Source organism: Schistocerca americana, chromosome 2, assembly GCF_021461395.2.
Source record: "Schistocerca americana isolate TAMUIC-IGC-003095 chromosome 2, iqSchAmer2.1, whole genome shotgun sequence".
In the NCBI taxonomy this organism is placed as follows: Eukaryota; Metazoa; Arthropoda; class Insecta; order Orthoptera; family Acrididae; genus Schistocerca; species Schistocerca americana.
This window is the reverse complement of record NC_060120.1, coordinates 1022845021-1022867251: the sequence shown is the minus strand read 5'-3', so window position 1 is coordinate 1022867251 and position 22231 is coordinate 1022845021. Positions and strand designations below refer to the sequence as shown.

General features: G+C 44.2%; 1 protein-coding gene across 1 annotated transcript in view; it reads right to left on the bottom strand.

The window, feature by feature from the left end:
• The window catches only part of LOC124594640 (dehydrogenase/reductase SDR family member 11-like), a 91623-nt gene that overhangs the window by 8552 nt on the left and 60840 nt on the right, over window positions 1-22231 (bottom strand). The window contains exons 3-4 of the mRNA XM_047133008.1: window positions 17900-18029; window positions 5316-5445 (exon numbers count right to left, since the gene is read on the bottom strand). Coding sequence (XP_046988964.1) covers window positions 5316-5445; window positions 17900-18029 — 260 coding nt within the window. The remainder of the gene's footprint in view (window positions 1-5315; window positions 5446-17899; window positions 18030-22231) is intronic.

Sequence of the window (22231 nt, the reverse complement as noted above, 5' to 3'; positions counted from 1 at the left end):
CTCCTGGAGTACGTACGAGTCTTCTGATGTTGCTACTTTCTTGTAGACAACCGTGTCATCTGCAAATAGCCTCACGGAGCTACCGATGTTGTCAACTAAGTCATTTATGTATATTGTAAACAATAAAGGTCCTATCACGCTTCCCTGCGGTACTCCCGAAATTACCTCCACATCTGCAGATTTTGAACCGTTAAGAATGACATGTTGTGTTCTTTCTTCTAGGAAATCCTGAATCCAATCACAAACCTGGTCCGATATTCCGTAAGCTCGTATTTTTTTCACTAAACGTAAGTGCGGAACCGTATCAAATGCCTTCCTGAAGTCCAGGAATACGGCATCAATCTGCTCGCCAGTGTCTACGGCACTGTGAATTTCTTGGGCAAATAGGGCGAGCTGAGTTTCACATGATCTCTGTTTGCGGAATCCATGTTGGTTATGATGAAGGAGATTTGTATTATCTAAGAACGTCATAATACGAGAACACAAAACATGTTCCATTATTCTACAACAGATTGACGTAAGCGAAATAGGCCTATAATTATTCCCATCTGATTTATGACCCTTCTTGAAAATGGGAACGACCTGCGCTTTCTTCCAGTCGCTAGGTACTTTACGTTCTTCCAGCGATCTACGATAATACGGTGCTCTGTTGCCTTACTGGTTGGGTGGCGTCCAGTTTTGTGGGTTGGAGGGGGCATGGAGTTTGTGCCGTCAAACAGAGTTTTTGGGGTTCTTCTGATTTACTGCCGACCCAACTGGTCGCTCTAGCGCAGGTGTGGCGCCTTAATCATGGGAAACATGCGTCGGCGGAACTGGGATAGGCAGAGACACTCTGAGGTCTGCGGTGGCAAAACGACATGACTTGAAAGTAGCATGAACCAGAAGCCATCTCTGGATCCTGTCAGGAGAGGCAACAGATTATGTGTGTTATCAGTCTATGCAGGACATGCCATTGGGTCCTGTTTACATCATGGAGTTATTGGCTGTGAGGGATAGCCACCGAAAAGTGGAGCCTGGACAGACTGCTAGAGGTTCGATGCACAGGCAGGTGATAGCAGGTGGATATAGTGGTAGCTGTAGGGAGTGGAAGCTGCCACAGCAACTTGAGAGAGTACTGGGGGTGGGGGGGGGGGGGGAGCTATGGCCAGACGATAAGCCTTGAGTTCCATGCCAGGCCTAACAAGGCGGATCTGCTATGCTCATCTTTTTCATTAGCATAGCTGGCCAAAGGGTTGGCCACAGTCGTCAGATGAGGGCACTGCAGTGGAGCGGCAGTGAATTTACGCTAGCAAACGAGACGGACCCTGGAGAAACAGTCAGTGCAGTGGAGTCAGAGAGACTGGTGGAGGAAGGAGAGCACTGGGACTGCAGTGGTTAACAAGCGATGTGGCCAGCTGTCATTTTGACATTTGGCTGGCGTAGCAAATGGTGTTTCCTCGGTACATTCAAAAAATACAGAAGCTTGGACTCGGGGAAGGATTGCAGAAGAAAGGTTCCATTACGACGACTGTAAAGCACTGCACTCCCTTCAGTGTGCCCACAGCAGTATGGGTGCTGTCATTAATGTGTGACAAGGATTTGAAATGCCAAGACACAGTGATGTCGTGTTGCTCCTATGTTGGCGGAGCTGGCTTAGATAGTGGTACTTGAATTGAGAAGGTACAGCGAAGCTGTGGTATATTCTGATTGTATTGTAGGCTGTGGTGTATCTACAGGGTGTTTCAAAAATGACCGGTATATTTGAAACGGCAATAAAAACTAAACGAGCAGCGATAGAAATACACCGTTTGTTGCAATATGCTTGGGACAACAGTACATTTTCAGGCAGACAAACTTTCGAAATTACAGTAGTTACAATTGTCACCAACAGATGGCGCTGCGGTCTGGGAAACTCTATAGTACGATATTTTCCACATATCCACCATGCGTAGCAATAATATGGCGTAGTCTCTGAATGAAATTACCCGAAACCTTTGACAACATGTCTGGCGGAATGGCTTCACATGCAGACGAGATGTACTGCTTCAGCTGTTCAATTGTTTCTGGATTCTGGCGGTACACCTGGTCTTTCAAGTGTCCCCACAGAAAGAAGTCACAGGGGTTCATGTCTGGCGAATAGGGAGGCCAATCCACGCCGCCTTCTGTATGTTTCGGATAGCCCAAAGCAATCACACGATCATCGAAATATTCATTCAGGAAATTAAAGACGTCGGCCGTGCGATGTGGCCGGGCACCATCTTGCATAAACCACGAGGTGTTTGCAGTGTCGTCTAAGGCAGTTTGTACCACCACAAATTCACGAAGAATGTCCAGATAGCGTGATGCAGTAATCGTTTCGGATCTGAAAAATGGGTCAATGATTCCTTTGGAAGAAATGGCGGCCCAGACCAGTACTTTTTGAGGATGCAGGGACCATGGGACTGCAACATGGGGCTCTTCGGTTCCCCATATGCGCCAGTTCTGTTTATTGACGAAGCCGTCCAGGTAAAAATAAGCTTCGTCAGCAAACCAAATGCTGCCCACATGCATATCGCCGTCATCAATCCTGTGCACTACATCGTTGGCGAATGTCTCTCGTGCAGCAATGGTAGCGGCGCTGAGGGGTTGCCGCATTTGAATTTTGTATGGATAGAGGTGTAAACTCTGGCGCATGAGACGATACGTGGACGTTGGCGTCATTTGGACCGCAGCTGCAACACGGCGAACGGAAACCCGAGGCCGTTGTTGGATCACCTGCTGCACTAGCTGCGCGTTGCCCTCTGTGGTTGCCGTACGCAGTCGCCCTACCTTTCCAGCACGTTCATCCGTCGCGTTCCCAGTCCGTTGAAATTTTTCAAACAGATCCTTTATTGTATCGCTTTTCGGTCGTTTGGTTACAATAAACTTCGTCTTGTTGCAACAACACTGTGTTCTAGGCGGTGGAATTCCAACACCAGAAAAATCCTCTGTTCTAAGGAATAAACCACGTTGTCTACAGCACACTTGCACGTTGTGAACAGCACACGCTTACAGCAGAAAGACGACGTACAGAATGGCGCACCCACAGACTGCATTGTCTTCTATATCTTTCACATCACTTGCAGCGCCATCTGTTGTTGAAAATTGTAACTACTGTAATTTCGAAAGTTTGTCCGCCTGAAAATGTACTGTTGTCCCAAGCATATTGCAACAAACGGTGTATTTCTATCGCTGCTCGTTTAGTTTTTATTGCCATTTCAAATATACCAGTCATTTTTGAAACACCCTGTAATTGTGGGCACTACAGTGGAGTCGAGTGACAGTGAATTTACGCTAGCAAACAAGACGGACCCTGGAGAAACAGGCAGTGCCGTGGAGTCAGAGAGACTGGTGGAAGAAGGAGAGCATGGAGACTGCAGCAGCTAACACACGATGTGGCCAGCTGTCATTTTGACATTTAACTGGGATAGCAAACGGTGTTTCTAGCACCATTTTAAGCTTGACTGTGCGTTGGCTTATTCTGTAAGTGTGCAATGTGCTATTCATATGTGTTGTCGCTCTGAGTGATTTTAAGGCGAGGGTTGTAGTTGGGTTTTGTTGTAAATTTTCCTAAACTAGCGTTGTTGTGCAAGAATATTTCTGTAGCCCCTGCAAAGCTACTTTCTGTTGGTTGGAGCTGATACGTATACATGTATCTTAACTGCTGCTGTATGTATTTAGTACCTCTTTTAAACTGTTATTATTTTATTACTGTGGGAAAATTACTTTTCGTAAGTATTGTGCCATTTGCAGCTATTGACTCGTAGCCGGGGTGCAAATATCAACTTCCTTATTTATGCATATACTCTGCATCGTAAATTGTTATTGTCATAATAAAACATTTATTCAAAAACCCATGGTTACACAGCATCCAGCCTAACACAGTTCCCACGAAAATCCTGTGCTGCACAATAAATTCATTACATGACGTGAAAACTTCAGTCGCACAATTCAATCACATAGAACAACTTTGGAATGGTCATGCAGAGGCTAGCTTTGTAAGATGAATGGCAGTCACGTCACATGGAGCACACAGCAATGATAAATGACACCACAGTTCGTTGTATGTGTAGTTCATTTGCTGAGGGTTGCAAAAATCCGCAAGAGTGTTATTTTACTTGCAGTAAACTATCTAGAATGTCTAGTGCATAAGGTGCTCTGCAGCTTGTGGAAAGTTTAAATAAATCATATTAATCATTAATTGTTTGACATAAGTTGTTGCCCGCATCTCGTGGTCGTGCGGTAGCGTTCTCGCTTCCCACGCCCGGGTTCCCGGGTTCGATTCCCGGCGGGGTCAGGGATTTTCTCTGCCTCGTGATGGCTGGGTGTTGTGTGATGTCCTTCGGTTAGTTAGGTTTAAGTAGTTCTAAGTTCTAGGGGACTGATGACCATAGGTGTTAAGTCCCATAGTGCTCAGAGCCATTTGAACCATTTTGAACATAAGTTGTTTGTTGGTAGCAGTTTATTTAACAGAACTAGTTTCTTTAATGATAACACACGTGTTTGTTCTTCTAAAAAAAGCTAATACAAATTAGAAGTGGTGTTATATATTCTATTATGTATAACAAAATCATTTTCGCGTTTACAGCAGTTACCAATGATAATTCTGTATATATTAGTAAAAAAACCTTATGCTGATTACATATATTTACATACAAATCCCAAAATGCGTTGTTACATGGATACTACTAAATACTGTTATTGGCATACGCTAGAGTGCATTACCATACTGGAAATCACTTTACAAAGAACTGAAAAGTCACATGTGCATAAAACACTACTATGCAAACCATAAGTAACGCATTATAAGAAATATGTGTCTTTTGTGTAGTAGAGAGAGCCTCGATGGTGGGCAACGCCTGAGACTAGTCCCGTCAAATAAACTACTGCCTACAAGCAGCTTATGTCAAAAAATTAACAGTTAATATGACGTATTTGAAACAAACTGCTCTATTTTTTATGTGGTGAACATAAACAGCATACTACACTCATCCTTCATTCAGAACTGTGTTTCCTTGTACAATTAACCTTGTGTCAAGTGTCTTATACTTTCGAAAAGTACGTTCTATACGACATTTTAGTTTTTTGATTGTAATCTGAGTTTTCCTTGTTTTATGAGAACCAGCGTACTTTTAGGAGATAGTTATATGCTACATTACTAAGGATGGCTGGAATATGAATATGTGAAAAACAAGTTGTGTCAGAAAAACAGAAAACGATAAAAGTACTCGTAACAGTAGTGATATGGAAATATAATTGACATGAAAACGACTGATATAGACCTGCTAGGCATGTGCCACACATAATGGATAACTTACCCCAACTCGTATCTTGCTACCCTTGCTCACGAGATCCTTTCTCAGCCCTTCGAGCAGGACTTTTACGGCGTGCTTGCTGGCAGCATACATCGCTTTACCATCTGTAAGCTGCAGTGTGTGTCCTGCAACACTGAAAATTAGGAACCAGATTGCAACATTAGATACTAGTTGCAACTTCCCAGGTGAATTGGAAGTCAGTATGTGCAGCATTACTTTGGATGATTAATCTCAACTAATAGTTTAATAGTGAAACACACATGTGATATTTATCTGCCTATTTTGTAGCGTGCTACTTCTTCACGCATCTTCCCCATCTTTCTTACTGTTGCTTTGATTTCCTTACTTTCCTCAAACTGAAGATACCACATCATTCAACGGTGATGACTTGCTGAACTGTGTTTAGATTTTTCTAGGCAATGTAAATAAACTCCACAGTCATAGCAATTCATACGACTGACAGGGAAAAATTACGTGAACTTAGCTTCCATGTTTGCCACACATTTCGACAAACACTCTCGTATGCAACCTTGCACCATAACCTGAATGTTCATGTAACGATCTAACATTAGCTTTGCTTACTGCTGGGCCAAATGTTTCAACAGAAGTAAATTCGATACAGTGGAAGTATGGGAGCAAAGTTCCCTTTGATGTTATCTTCGTGAAAAATGTTCTCGATCTTCTTGCGGTATTAAACTGGGGTAGAAAATCGAGCTTCTTGTTATTACCCGTAATCACCTTCATCAGGAGTAACGTCTACTGACGTGCCAAGAAGACTGAGAGCATTTTCTCACACCATAGTCACTACGGGTTGTTCAAAAAGCCTCTCCGCAGTGCCGTATGATTGTTCTCCTGCCTGGGTTACTTCCCTTCAAGAGGACTCTCCCAAATCCCACTGTTTCGTTTATCTCAGCCAGCGTCTGTAGCATCGTTGGTGTGTGTCGTTACGTGTTTACGTGAACGTTTAAGTTTAGTTCCTTTGTTCGTTTGTTTCGTTTTTGTCACTGCTGACATGCTAAGCATTGAAGAACGTGTGTTTTTAGTCGAACAAGTGTTCAAAGATGGCGGCAAATACACAGTTTCAGTTCGTCAAACATTTCATTCAGTTTCCCTGTAGACAACACTCCCACATCGCGATACTGTGCGAGATTTGATTAATAAATTTCGAAGTTCGGATTGAGTGACAGATGCACTGAGAAGTGGTCGACCTAGCGTTTTGTCTGAGGATGAACTACTCGATATTTCCAATGAAATGTCCATGAGGCCGAACACGTCAGTAAGAAAACTTGCCCAAGAAATCGATATTCATGTCGGAACGGTCCACACAGCTGTAAGGAAAAAAGTAGAACTTTTCCCATACAAAGTCACAGTCGTGCAAGAACTGAAAAATTCTGATCATGGCAAGAGACTGCATTATTGTCAATGGTTCAAAAATTTCGTTCAACAAATGGAAGGGATATTCTTAATGAAACCTTTTTTCACTGATGAGGTGTGGTTTCATTTATCCGAGTACATGAACTCGCAAAATCCTCGTATGTGGAATACTGCAAATCCATTGTGTATTCATGAGGACCCACTTCATTCTGTGAAAATAGAAGTTTTAGATTGCATTTTCCAGACGTCGGATTGTGGGTCCGATATTTTTCAACGAAACAATAAACGCAGTGATATTCTGTACCCATTCATAGGGTAACTTGTGTTAAGTGAAATACTGAACGGCTATTTTCAACAAGATGGTGTAACCGCGCATACAGTTCGCGTTTCAATGTCACTGTTTGCTGATGTTTTTGGTGATCGCATAATTTTACAGGGACTTTGGCCTCTACGATCGCCTGACCTAACACTACTTGACTTTTTCTTCTGGGGTGCAGCGAAAGCAACTGTCTATAAAAACCGTCCCAAAACTATCGATAAATTGAAAACTGCAATATCCACTTTCACTGCTTCTGTCACAGAAGAAATGTTACAGCTTGTATTTGGAAAGATGGTAAGACGAATTGAATTGTGTATTCAACAACATAGGGGACACTTTCAACATTTAATGTAAAAATCTGTAAGTGAAACTGAATATTCAATAAATCAATAACTTGTATTTCAATGAGTTTCATTTCGGTGTATTCACTGCGGCATACGGCACTCGCGGCTAACAATCATACGGCACTGCGGAGAGACTTTTTGAACACGCCGTATTACTGCTATGGCTACTTCCTCTCTCAATTTGCATGCTGATCGAAGGACCTGCGAGTGGCATCTCTACTACTGTGACTGGGGTTGCTTGTATCGTCACTATTAAGGATCCACACAACCGTGATTATGACATATCCACATATTCTACGTTAGTATTTATAACTAGTAGTGACTCAGATTTTTTGCTGTACTACTGAAGAATTGGCTGCGTAGACGATACACGATAAAGTGCACCACATAGTTTATTGTATGTTAATATTAATGGTTTTCCACACTGGTAATTGTTTAAATCCCTTAGGACCAGTAACAGAAAAACGTGAGGTGGAGAAGCGATTCAGGATCTCTGGTATGATTTTTTTTTTTTTTAGTAATTTAATTGAAAGCTTTGTTGCTTTGGTAAAAATAAAATTGGTTCTTTTTGTCGTGACAGAATAAATTACTATTAATCACACCAGATTTGTCGCAGAACAGCAGCAACATGTGTAATTGATCCAGCTTTTAGAAATTCTATTACCTTTTAGCGGAAAATTCGTGCGGTACTCTCCGACGTTAGAAGACTCGTGGTGTTCCGTTCGGAGCAGGAGGCGGCTGTCTTTTCTCATTCGCGATATCGAAAATTACTAAAAAAAAATGAACAGAAATTTTTTTCGGAGGAAGATCGCGCGGAGAAAACAGACGGAAGTTACATGAAAGAAACCTAAGGGACCAACTAATTGGATTTGTACGAACGTATAAACGGAACTGAAAGAACTTGGAATAAATACTATAACGATGTCGTCACGACAGCCTCCTGTTCCGACAGAACACACGCTGGATCATAAGCTGCATAAATCTTTTAAACAGGAAAGATTATCACAAGTATAATTAATGAAAATAAGGTTGAGAGATTTTCTTTGAAATTAAATAAACTTCAAAGCTTCAAGTATTATATTATGAAACGGAAACTTACATTAACATGGCCACCCATTGTGGCGGTGGAGCGAATTTTCATGATACACATTCTCGCTTGTTTGTGGCTACATATATTTTTAATCACTTAAACTCTTAAATTTACAATAAAATGATTATATCAGTATGGAGCACAATACTTTTGCGTCCGACTCGCAACACATTCACAGAAGAACAGCTAGAGAGCGGCGCGGCTCCCTGCAGAAGTAAATATTGGCAATTGTTATTTTTAAACATACGTGCATCGTTTTTTTTTTTTTTTTACTGATCGATAGCAGCGTATAACAGTTTATAGCTATCGTGATATTCTGCGCTTTTCAGGAGCGCGGCAAAGATATCTGGTTACAACATTCATTGGTATATGTTAATATGACGCGAAAACAGAAAAAAAACTTTTACATGTTAAAAATCGCAGTGATAAAGGCTGTAATGTCACAGATCTTAAGAAAAAGAAAGCGATGGGTTGTAATTAAACTCCGTCTGAGGCTCTGAAGGCCTTAGGAAATGATTGCAATTACAAACCTGGTCAACAAAATATATAACATTGGTATTGGGCCCGAAGATCTCCTTAAGACCACAGTGGTTGAATTACCAAAGAAATGCAACACCAGTCAATGTAAAGATTATAGAATAATTAGTTTTATACGCCATTTTACCAAGGTTGTGACCACAACAGTGCTGACACGAATAGAAAAGAAGCTAGAGGAGAATGTACGAGGAGATCAGGTCGAATTTGTACAGTCCAGTCACTTTAATGTGACTGCTGCCTATGTTCGATGTCAACGTGCAATAACCACTCACATGAGGTAAACGGCAGCACCAATAGCGGGGGAGGGGAATGTGTATAAAGCATGTTCAGGGAATGTGGAAAACAGTGCAGTCGTTCTCGTAATGTGGAAACGGAGCGATTTATCTGACGGTCAAAACGGCGTGATCACTGGCTTTTGGGCGAAGAATGGAAATATTTCCGAAGCGGCGAAGTCTGTAAACCGTTCGCGTACCGCCATGATTAAAGTACAGGGTGAGCACAAAGTCTTGCCCTGATTATAAAAATTTATTACAGAATAACCGTTTGACATAATAAGTTACATTTGATGCGGTTACATAGGTTAGTGATACTAATTTTTTATGACCACTTACGTTAATAAGTCTCAACGTGTGCTTCCTTGGTACCTAGGAGAATGTCGAGGCGGTATTCCAGTTCCCGCCAGGTGTTTCGTAACATGTGTTCTGTCACAGTACCCACAGCAGCTTGTATCCTAGCCTTCAGTTCGTCGATATGGCAGAAATGTTTTTGGAAGGGAACAGACAAACATGTGTTTGGTTCGCCGACAGGGAAAAAAATACTTGACTGGGCGACCGTTATGTGCTATTGAAGATTTTGAAAAATACAGGTATAGATTGGAAAGATAAAGGGTTGATAAAGCAACTCTATACAGGACAAAAAATGTTAGTTCGAGTAGAAGTAGATAGAGGTAGGATTGGAAGAGATAAATAAATTGTGATCAAGACTGTTTTTGATAGTAAATATTTGTAACAACGTTGATCACTGTTTACTCGCACAATCTATTCAAAAATAATTACTTTTCAATATGTTTCCTGAAAAAACAAAAGGATTTGCACTGGGACAAGAAAGAATTAAAACCACGAAGTACACTGGCAATATGACTGTGCTAGCAGGAACGGAGGAAGAGCTCCAGGTAATGACGGGGAGTATTGTAAGTGTTTTGAAGAATGTGATGAGAATCGGAAAGGAAGGCGACTCAATTACTATATCACTTCAAGAAATGCTATTAGAACAGGTTCAGTCATTATAATATTTGGGAAGCTTGATAACTTCCAGCAGAAGTTGTCCAGAGGAAATGAAACGCAGAATCTCCATGGGAAAGAGAGTTTTCGGGAGAGTTAAGGGTTTGCTGACAGCCGGAAGCATGCCTATTAGACTTAGGAAGAGGTTCGCCAAATATTTTGTGTGGAGTGTGATGTTTTATGGTTCTGAAATGTGGACAGTGAGATAGAAAGAACAAAAATATGTAGAAAGTTTTGAAATGTTGTTATAGAGAAGAAAGAAGAAAACGAAATCGATCGACAGAATGAGAAAGGAGTAGGTGCTGAGCAGGGTACGAGAGGAGAGGTACTTCATGAAGATGATAAAGAAGAGGAAAATTTGTTTGATGAGAGATATATTACGTGGGAATTGTCTACTGCGGAGAATTATGAAGGAAAAAAGTAGAACTAAAAAGAGGGAGAGGGAGAAAATGGTTTGGAATGTCAACAGATATGAAGAGAGGAAGAAGTTACAAGCAAATGAAGGAGGACGTCCAGGACAAAGAGATATGGAGGACGTCGAGTTGATGCCTGTGTGACAACAGATTTACTGAAAGAAGAAGGGTTGATTAAAGTGAAACTACAAAGGTTTTTTGTTGTTTTCTTTTCTTGCATGGACGTCTTGTAGATTGATTGACATGTGGACTCGGAAATTTACGACGCTGCATTCAGCTTTCACTTGGTCGACGGCCGTTCATCACAAGAAAAGGCTCTAAGCTGTGCTACATCTCCTGCAACGTTATTTGTACCATGAAACGAAATTAATAAAATGTATGAACGATTGTGTATCAACGTTGAAGCCAGTTTTTGTTCTCATCATGGTCAGGTCAGCTATTTTGTTATTACACCACTTGAATTTCGCAAACACACTGTATGACACTGTATTCTGTGCTGGTGATTAAACCAACTTAGAGTTATTGTAATAATAATAAATAATTCATTGAGTTATCAATACATCCTAAAGTGTCAACAGAAGAAATTTATCTTTCTGAGGAAGTAATAATTAACTGACTGCATAAGCTGAAAGAAGTATTTCAAATGAAAGTTGTACAAAAAGTGGTTTTAAAACAGTTCGCCAAGATATACGGGGTCTGAAGGGTATCAGTGCAAATATGTTTTTATGTGATACCTAAATATGTACACACATCAGTATGTTGGTTGTTTTCTCTCTGCGTCAAACAGTCTTCCCACAAACACATCAAATAGCTTCCACTATGTAATGTTTTGCCTATAGTCGTAACTGTACTACTAATGTGACTACACATGTCAGTGTATGCTAACCATTTTGTGCCCATGCGTCCACACTTCAACATGTGACCCGCTGCCCAGGGGAAAATGAGGATTAATAGCTTTCCTTGCTACGTCTACTTGAAGGTACCAACCAACCTAAAATATCATAGCTATAATTACGAGGGTGAGTCAAATGAAAACCTTAAATTTGTAATAACAAATGGAAATTTCGCGCCGTTATCCTGTAAGTTTGTAAGCATGCTACAAACAGCGTGCAGAATGGCCTGCAAGTGGCAGCATAGTGCACATGCACACATACCGTCGCAGTATCAGTATAAACATGGCCGCCCCAGTTACGACTTGCACCGGGGAAGAACAGCGTTCTGTTATTTGGTTTATGCGTAGTGAAGTTGTGAAACCTTTTGAAATTCATCGACGAATGAAGGTTCGGTACGGTGATGCATGTTTGTCACTGCAGCAACTCTACGAATGGAGTAGGAAGTTCGCAAATGGTGTGACTTCAGTGGAAGATGCTCCTCGTCCAGGTCAGGCACAACGAGTTCTGACTCCACAGAACATTGCACCAGTTGAAGGCATAGTGAAGAAAAACCGACGAGTGACACTGAATGACAGTGCAGCATGTTTACAGATCAGTCATGGGTCAGCACACCACATTGTGCATGATGTGTTCCAGTTTCACAAAGCGTCTGCAAGATGGGTGCCACGTCAGCCGACTCCTGAAATGAGAGAACGACGTGTTGATGCTTGTCATGAACTTCTTCGGCGCTTTGAGCGAGAAGCTGATGGCTTCCTTGCAAGAATCGTTACTGGGGACGAAACCTGGTTCACTTTCAGCAACAGGAAACGAAGAGAGCGAGCAAGGAATGGCGTCATACCTCATCACCAAAACCAAGTAAGATTATGACAGGACCATCAGCACGGAAGGTTATGCTGACACTCTTTTGGGACGAAATAGGAGTCATTTTGGAGCATTGCATGCCTAGAGCGACCACTGTCACCAGTGCATCATACACAGATCTCCTACAAAATCATCTGCGGCCTGCAATCAAATCAAAGCGACGTGGATTGCTATCAGCAGGTGTCCTTTTGCAACATGACAATCCAAGGCCCCACACTGCACGTACAACGGTTGCAACAATCACAGACTTGCATTTTGAGTGTCTTCCTCATCCACCATACTCACCAGACCTTTCCCCAAGTGAATTCCATATGTTTAGACCACTCAAAGAAGCAACGGGAGGAAAGAAGTTCCGTTCTGATGAAGAGGTACGCCACGTGGTGCATGAGTGGTTGCGCGGACTACCAGAAGAATTTTTTTCTAAAGGAATTTATGCACTTCGTAAGCACTGGACGACTTGCATTGAGCTTGGGGGAGAATATGTTGAAAAGTGATACAGCTTTGTACCTCTTCTGCACAATAAATAATATTTAAAAAAAATATTTAAGTTTTTCGTTTGAATCACCCTCGCATTAGTCTGCAAATGAATTAAATACTGATGCAATGTTGTCCAGGACATTGATCTCAGTCACCAATAAAAATATCTGCTAAAAGCCTCTCAAAAGCCAAGGTAGCTTCAAATATACTTTTTATTCAAGACGGCAGGTTTCAACAGTGTTAGCTGTCATCTTCAAGTCTTAAACATCTCTTTGCAGTACATATGATACGTACACAGATGTGCAACTGTGCACTGTATCTGTATCATGTGACAAGCCCCTGTGAGCAATATGTATACGGACATGGCCTTTTCGACGGGGTGCTGTGTGTTTTCAAATATTTCAGAGATGACAAACGTTATAATGTATTGAGTATTATCCACCTGACATCTTGTGCATGAGGCTCAGCGTAAAATGAACGTGTTTTACTACAAAAGGATGATTAAGACCTGAAGATGACAGTTAATACTGTTGAAACCGGTTGTCTTGAATTTAAAAAAAAATATTTTTTGCTGCCTTGGCTTTTGAATAGTTTTTAACAAATAAAAATGATAGAAGGGTCCTTGCCACTCGTTTCTTATAGGGTGCCTAAAGGATGCTGCTTTCTCGGATAGCTATACAACAGTTCAAGCAAATCACATGAATGGTTTTTATTACAGTAAAGTAGATCGACAATACTTAACTTTGGTTTACAAGAACGTGTCGCAACCGATTGACAACATGCAAATAATCAATGTCTTTCATTGTAATGCAATGTCCATCTAAGCACTTGACATAAGACACAAGTCTCAGTATAACAGTCAGAATCGCGGCTCTATTATGGTGCGCCTCCTACTCCGTGGTTTCTAGTCCGGATCTGATGGTGCCGGACTATTACTGCCCGCATCTTCAACTGTCCGGCCGAGGCTAGCAGGAGCGGCACTTGTATTCTCTTCTTGTAGAGGCCGCTGCTGTCGTGGTGCGGTCCCAGTAAGCTCGCTGTTGGCTGACGCCATGTCTCAGCTCTCGCGTTCTTCATCTTCGTGCCCGCGCTTGTCGGTACGCTGGCATACAGATCGCCCTTCAGTACTCTCATTATGAGAAAATTCAATCAAAGGTATCTGCACTAGTAACCATTATATCCAGTATTTTCAAAACACTGTTTCATTTTTTTAAAATATGAATGATCTATAAATGAAATGTGAATGAAAGTGATTTAACTTCAGTTGACTGAACGTAACCACAGATTACACTGAAGTGGAAAATACTTGATTGCTAGCGCATAAATCAGCAGAGAACGACGTTAAATGTTGTCACTGTCTAGCTGAGAAATGCGGATAAACAGCAACTAGATTACGACCTCCCCTGACAGAAACTTTTATCACCTCAAGACAGACGAAACTGCAAATAAAGAAATGGTAGTGTACGCGTAATAGTGCACGGTCTTAGTAAAGTTCAAATACATTCAATAGTCGTAACGAAGTCATCTGCACTGGGTGAAATAACATTACTAACAGAGGCGTCGTCCATCTATCTAGGAATTAAAGATTGTTTTTGAAATTGCATTAAAGATAATATTAGCACTCCGTCTTCAGGCCACGAGTGGCCTACCGGGACCATCCGACCGCCGTGTCATCCTCGGTGGAGAATGCGGATAAATTTCTGTTCCGACACTGACAATGTTGAGTGTTTATGGAAAAAGTTCAAGGCAGTCCTAAAATGCGTTTTAGACAGGTACGTGCCGAGTAAAACTGTGAGGGACGGGAAAAACCCACCGTGGTACAACAACAAAGTTAGGAAACTACTGCGAAAGCAAAGAGAGCTCCACTCCAAGTTTAAACGCAGCCAAAACCTCTCAGACAAACAGAAGCTAAACGATGTCAAAGTTAGCGTAAGGAGGGCTATGCGTGAAGCGTTCAGTGAATTCGAAATTAAAATTCTATGTACCGACTTGACAGAAAATCCTAGGAAGTTCTGGTCTTACGTTAAATCAGTAAGTGGCTCGAAACAGCATATCCAGACACTACGGGATGATGATGGCATTGAAACAGAGGATGACACGAGTAAAGCTGAAATACTAAACACCTTTTTCCAAAGCTGTTTCACAGAGGAAGACCGCACTGCAGTTCCTTCTCTAAATCCTCGCACAAACGAAAAAATGGCTGACATCGAAATAAGTGTCCAAGGAATAGAAAAGCAACTGGAATCACTCAATAGAGGAAAGTCCACTGGACCTGACGGGATACCAATTCGATTCTACACAGAGTACGCGAAAGAACTTGCCCCCCTTCTAACAGCCGTGTACCGCAAGTCTCTAGAGGAACGGAGGGTTCCAAATGATTGGAAAAGAGCACAGATAGTCCCAGTCTTCAAGAAGGGTCGTCGAGCAGATGCGCAAAACTATAGACCTATATCTCTGACGTCGATCTGTTGTAGAATTTTAGAACATGTTTTTTGCTCGAGTATCATGTCGTTTTTGGAAACCCTGAATCTACTATGTAGGAATCAACATGGATTCCGGAAACAGCGATCGTGTGAGACCCAACTCGCTTTATTTGTTCATGAGACCCAGAAAATATTAGATACAGGCTCCCAGGTAGATGCTATTTTTCTTGACTTCCGGAAGGCGTTCGATACAGTTCCGCACTGTCACCTGATAAACAAAGTAAGAGCCTACGGAATATCAGACCAGCTGTGTGGCTGGATTGAAGAGTTTTTAGCAAGCAGAACACAGCATGTTGTTATCAATGGAGAGACGTCTACAGACGTTAAAGTAACCTCTGGCGTGCCGCAGGGGAGTGTTATGGGACCATTGCTTTTCACAATATATATAAATGACCTAGTAGATAGTGCAGAAATTCCATGCGGCTTTTCGCGGATGATGCTGTAGTATACAGAGAAGTTGCAGCATTAGAAAATTGTAGCGAAATGCAGGAAGATCTGCAGCGGATAGGCACGTGGTGCAGGGAGTGGCAACTGACCCTTAACATAGACAAATGTAATGTATTGCGAATACATAGAAAGAAGGATCCTTTATTGTATGATTATATCATAGCGGAACAAACACTGGTAGCCGTTACTTCTGTAAAATATCTGGGAGTATGCGTGCGGAACGATTTGAAGTGGAATGATCATATAAAATTAATTGTTGGTAAGGCGGGTACCAGGTTGAGATTCATTGGGAGAGTGCTTAGAAAATGTAGTCCATCAACAAAGGAGGTGGCTTACAAAACACTCGTTCGACCTATACCTGAGTATTGCTCATCAGTGTGGGATCCGTACCAGATCGGTTTGACGGAGGAGATAGAGAAGATCCAAAGAAGAGCGGCGCGTTTCGTCACAGGGTTATTTGGTAACCGTGATGGCGTTAGGGAGATGTTTAATAAACTCAAGTGGCAGACTCTGCAAGAGAGGCGCTCTGCATCGCGGTGTAGCTTGCTCGCCAGGTTTCGAGAGGGTGCGTTTCTGGATGAGGTATCGAATATATTGCTTCCCCCTACTTATACCTCCCGAGGAGATCACGAATGTAAAATTAGAGAGATTAGAGCGCGCATGGAGGCTTTCAGACAGTCGTTCTTCCCGCGAACCATACGCGACTGGAACAGGAAAGGGAGGTAATGACAGTGGCACGTAAAGTGCCCTCCGCCACACACCGTTGGGTGGCTTGCGGAGTATAAATGTAGATGTAGATGTAGATGTAAATGTAGGAGGGGCGTGGGGTCAGCACCCCGCTCTCCCGGTCGTTATGATGGTATTCTTGACCGAAGCCGCTACTATTCGGTCGAGTAGCTCCTCAATTGGCATCAGGAGGCTGAGTGCACCCCGAAAAATCGCAACAGCGCATGGCGGCCTGGATGGTCCCCCATCCAAGTGCCGACCACGCCCGACAGCGCTTAACTTGGGTGATCTCACGGGAACCGGTGTAGCCACTGCGGCAAGGCCGTTGCCGCATTAAAGATAATAGATCAGATTAAAATCATTTGCACAGAAATAGCCAACAGAGTACTGCATTACGTTCTTTGCTTTATTGTGATGACAATGAGCGCATTCACTCTGAGTACAACAGTACAGTGTTTGGAATGAAAAACAGCCCACAGTTGCACTAGTAATCTTTATACTAAATTTTGACCATGGTTTCAACTATAATAATATATCCTTCTTCAGAAGTCACAAGCTTTTAAAAATGAAAAACGTTTAGCCCAGCGGCTGCCTCACGATCAATAAAAATAACTTCAACGGACATAAGCCTGTTTCGATCATAAGTAAAATTACATACGGCACTTTATGTCCTCCGCCACTAGATCTGTTACTAGTGCATTAGTACAACTGCAATTAGTGCAACTGTGGGCTGTTTTTCATTCGAAACAATTTCGTAACGGTTGCTGCTGTTGCTGCCATGATGAAAATAATGAAACAGTATACTGCCCTACTGCAACTCTACCTTACATTGACCGATAAAAGTCCGAGTTACAATATCCGGACAAGACATGTATGGCTAGTATTGGGTTGCTTTGGTTGATTTTGCCTAGCGTACCTTGTTCAGCTGTTATTTTTTTTAAACCTAATTTCGAATTGCTAGCCAGAAAATTAAATACTTTGTACTGGTGAGCCTGTCCAGTTTACTTCATTTCTCCATTCTGTAGTCTTTTCGTGTATGGATTATTTAGTACTGTTTTGTTTGTTAAAATACCTGTATTCTTTACGTGCTTAAATTCAAGGGCTTTACCTGAGCTTGTACGTGATAAAACCTCTTAGCACGGTGCTGGTGCTACCTTGCGCCTGTTGCAACAGGTGTTCACTAGGTGTGAGAAACACTTTCGGACTTCCTTCACACAGTCGAAAAGCTGTACGAGAAACATGTTACACAAGACTGCAAGCTTATTTAACTAAATAAATAACATGAAATGTTATTGAATAAAAGTGAGAGTACGGTGTTGACACAGGACCGGCCACAGACCCACCTGTTGATGTGGATGATGAAGCCGTCGTCGACGCCCCTGCCCAGCATGTCCTGCACGGCCTCCCTGGTGCAGATGCTCAGACCCAGCACGTTCACGTCCAGGATGCGCTTCCAGTCTTCCGTCTTGCCATCTGGTCACCACAAAGAAAAGAAATTGTACTGCACTTCTGTAAACATTTATACAGTATCCACTAGCTCATCCAGCTGTAGCAGCAGACGCTATTAGACAGGCTTACTTTTAAAATACAGAGAGAATAGTTCAAAGAAGAGTCAAACAAGACATGTTCATGTCCGGGAAGAGAATAACGCTGTCAGGGGTCATGCATGAGATGAATGCCAGCATCTGCAGAACCAAAAGCCAGACATTACTTGACTCGCCGCACACAAGTCGATGGCCACTGTCGTCTTGCACCGCGTGCATGGCACATAATGGTGATCACGCCATGTAGATCCGGTGGATACGCGACTGCAAAACCTGCTTCCCATTAACTGTCACATACTACGTTGATTTGACGTCCGACGCAAGCGATTGCGGCAAAGTATCCACTCTCTTGGGCGTCGCTAGACGAGGAAGGAGAAGCACGGACATGATGTAACTATATTCAAGAAAAAAATAGCTCAAGTAGAAAACGGGCGCTGGGACATCTATCAGCGGCACTGGGGCAATGACTGAGCTCGGGTTAAGGGCCCTCATCAGTAGGTACGTGGGGCATGTCGGAGAGCGTCGCCACATCTTAACATGCGCCCTTACAAAGAGGGCTGTTGCTCGATAGTGGACGAGACAGAGATTGAAACCTCCTTTGTCCTTTGGGAAGGTGATAGACTCATAGCTGACTTTAAATGACAAGTCTTGACTCACAAAGGAACCCAATGCAGCCAAGATGCATCTGGCCATTGACGGCGGGATGGGGAAAGTATGGGCCACAAGCGAAATTTGCGATGTGATATAAACATTAGAAAAACAGGTTCAAAATGGTTCAAAAGGCTCTGAGCACTATGGGATTTAACATCTGAGGTCATCAGTCCCCTGGACTTAGAACTACTTGAGCCTAACTAACGCCTGCCGGGATGGCCGAGCGGTTCTAGGCGCTACAGTCTGGAACCGCGCGACCGCTACGGGCGCAGGTTCGAATCCTGCATCGGGCATGGATGTGTGTGATGTCCTTAGGTTAGTTAGGTTTAAGTAGTTCTAAGTTCTAGGGGAGTGATGACCTCAGAAGTTAAGTCCCACAGCGATCAGAGCCATTTGAACCTAACTAACCTAAGTACATCACACATCCATGCCCGAGGCAGGATTCGAGCCTGTGACCGTAGCAGCAGAGCGGTTCCGGACTGAAGTGGTTAGAACCGCTCGGCCACAGCGACCGGCAGAAAAACAGGTCCGTTGGAGTATGTCCAAAGTTCGGAGTCATTGGTCATGGGGCTCTGCTCGGATCTGGTGTAATGTCCGCCTACTGTTAAGGGTCACTGATCGCTGCAAGTCGGTTGTAAAAGTAGTACCCAGCGCAGATACGTAGGGGAGCTTCCCATTCACTGGGCACTCACAGCCTGTAGGCAACACGGAAGATTTGCGAATTTTAAGGACGGTGCCCGAAGGAGCGCCGTAGGACCCCAACACACTCCAGCGCTTCCTGAACATCATTGCCGTTGCGCAAGTGTAGGACCAAGTCCTCTGCAAAGGCCGCGCAACGAAAAGGAGTCATCCTTGTGAGGCGTTGGTAGCGGCTGCAAAGTAACGGTTCTATGGCGGGAGCATACAGGATCGTGGAAAGAGGGCATCCTTGCAGCCCTAATCGTTGTACCAGGATGGGCGGCGTAAGACGACCGAAGTTGAGGATCCTAGATGTCAGGCCCCATTGTAGACGCATTAAGGCCTCCACGAAGCTGTCTGGCAATCCCATATTCCACATCACCAGAGTCAGATAGAAGCGATCAACCTTGCCAGGGGCCTGACTGAAATCAAGGAAGGTTAGGTCACCTCTGATGCGCCACGTCCGCGCAAGCCCCATCACGTCACGTTATCGACATTAGGCAGTCCAGATGTTGTGATTGCCTCCTAAAGAGGCTTGATGCTGGGGCATAACGCGTCGGGCGGATCTCCTGAAATCTGCTGCCAAATGCGCAGGTAAACATCTTCATATCACAGTTCAGGAGCGATGTGGGAAGGGGAGGTGATAGTCACTGATGGATGTTCCGCCGATTGGACAGTAATGAGCAATCCTTTGAGAAATTGTAAAATTCTAACGGGAGGCCGTTGGGTACTGGCGATTTGTGAGGCGCGGCGGCCAGTTTAGCTGCAGTGACCTCCTCCTCAGTCACGTCCTCAAGTAATGCCTCTGTGCATCCCGCGGTAGTGTGCCACATGCAAGGTGAGGGATTTCTTCAGTCGTGTCTGGAGGATGAAGGCGGTCCACGACCAGTTGACTATAGTGAGCATGGAGAGCACTTCCGATCACATGTTGTGACACAGCGACCATCGGCTAAAGCATGGATCAGCGTCCGTCGACGACGACGACGCTTCGGTCCATTCCATCCACGGTGCCCTTCGAGGTGGCGACTCGTGAGCCTGTGGTCCGCGCTTTTGCGCGGTTCGTTGGTTGGTGACAGGCAAATGAGTCTGGCATTGTGGAACAATCACGCAGGATGTGATGGTAAAAATCTAGCGAACGCCGCTTCCGGGCAGCGATCTTCCTGCCATGAGCAATAAATGCCCTCCTAAGAACCGGTTTGGCACATAGCAGCCACCACGACAGTGCGGTCAGGAAAACCCCATGCCGACGGGTGCATGACGTCCACGTTGCTTCCACGAGCTGTCGGCATTCAGACGAGTGTAGGTGTGTAACGTTCAATTTCCAGGAGCCTCGCCCATACCGTACTATCTGGCGCCCAAGGTGACTGCACATGGTAGGAAAAAGCAACAGGCCAGTTTCAGCAGCCGGTTGGACCCGAACAATGGAACACGAGAGGCAGATATGGTCTACACGGCTGGAGAAGTGGCTGGTACAGTGCGTGAAACTCGCACTATTGCTATGTGCATACTCCCACGTGTCCACTAGTCAGTCGGCCGGGTTGGTCGAGCGGCTCTAGGCGCTACAGTCTGGCACCGTGCGACCGCTACGGTTTGAATCCTGTCTCGAGCATTGATGTGTGTGACGTCCTTAGGTTGGTTAGGTTTAAGTATTTCTAAGTTCTAGGGGACTGATGACCTCAGAAGTTAAGTCCCATAGTGCTCAGAGCCATTTGAACCATTTTTTTTTTTTTTTTTTTTTTTTATTGTCCACTAATCGAAGGTTGGTTATGACGGTGGAGAGCGCCAGACATAGAACGTAGTGTGGCAATTGATCCTTCGGCACCTGGACTCCGTCTTCAGGCCACAAGTGGCCCGTCGGGACCATTCGAACGCCGTGTCATCCTCAGTCAGCACATCGCCCTCCCGGTCGTTACGATGGTTTTCTGTGGCCAGAGCCGCTACTATTCGGTCGAGTAGCTCCTCAATTGGTGTCACGAGGCTTAGTGCACCCTGAAAAATGGCAACAGTGCATGGTCACCCATCCAAGTGTCGGCCACACCGGACAGCGCTTAACTTCGGTGATCAGACGGGAACCGGTGTATCCACTGCGGCAAGGCCGTCGCCTTTTCGGCGCCTCAGTGGAGGTAAAAGCCCCACTGAACATTAAGGCATCCTAGCGTCCCACACAGAGGGGCGCGACTGCATCTGCAAAGAAAGCGGACCATTCATGGCGTTGTCCCGATTCGGAGGGCGCTTAGGTATCAACGATTCTGACGTCATGGAGAGTGAGCGCAGTGTCTCTCTGCATGAGGCAGAAAAGCGACGCTATAGGCAGTTAGAACATCACGTAGAAGCATTGGCACACTACTGCCAGTGGGAGAATTGAGCAGTGTACCCAAAAGTGCCGACGGAATCCTCGACAGAGACCTCCTGGAGGAGGACAACGTCTATATCCGCCGGATTAAGCGTACCCTGCTACAACGTCAGTTCATGGCGTGCACAGTTGGTACTGATGTTGAGAGTCGCCAGTCGTGTTGTTGGGTCTCCATGGCCGCCAGGATGTGGCGTCCACTCCGCTGGCGGCCGTCAGGGGTGGACCAGCCGCAGCATCCATCGCGTTTTCAGTCACTGTGTCGTAGCCCTTCATCAGGACGTGCCCTTCCGCGGCACCAGACAGCCGTACAGTGTCATCCTCGACGTCATCAGCCCAGAGCTCGTCGGTACGGATGTCTCTCGACGGGACGTCAGCTGTGCACCCAGCTGCAGTTGGCACAACAGGAGGAACGCCACCCAGGACACTTGCAGGAGGGTTTGGCAAGGCCC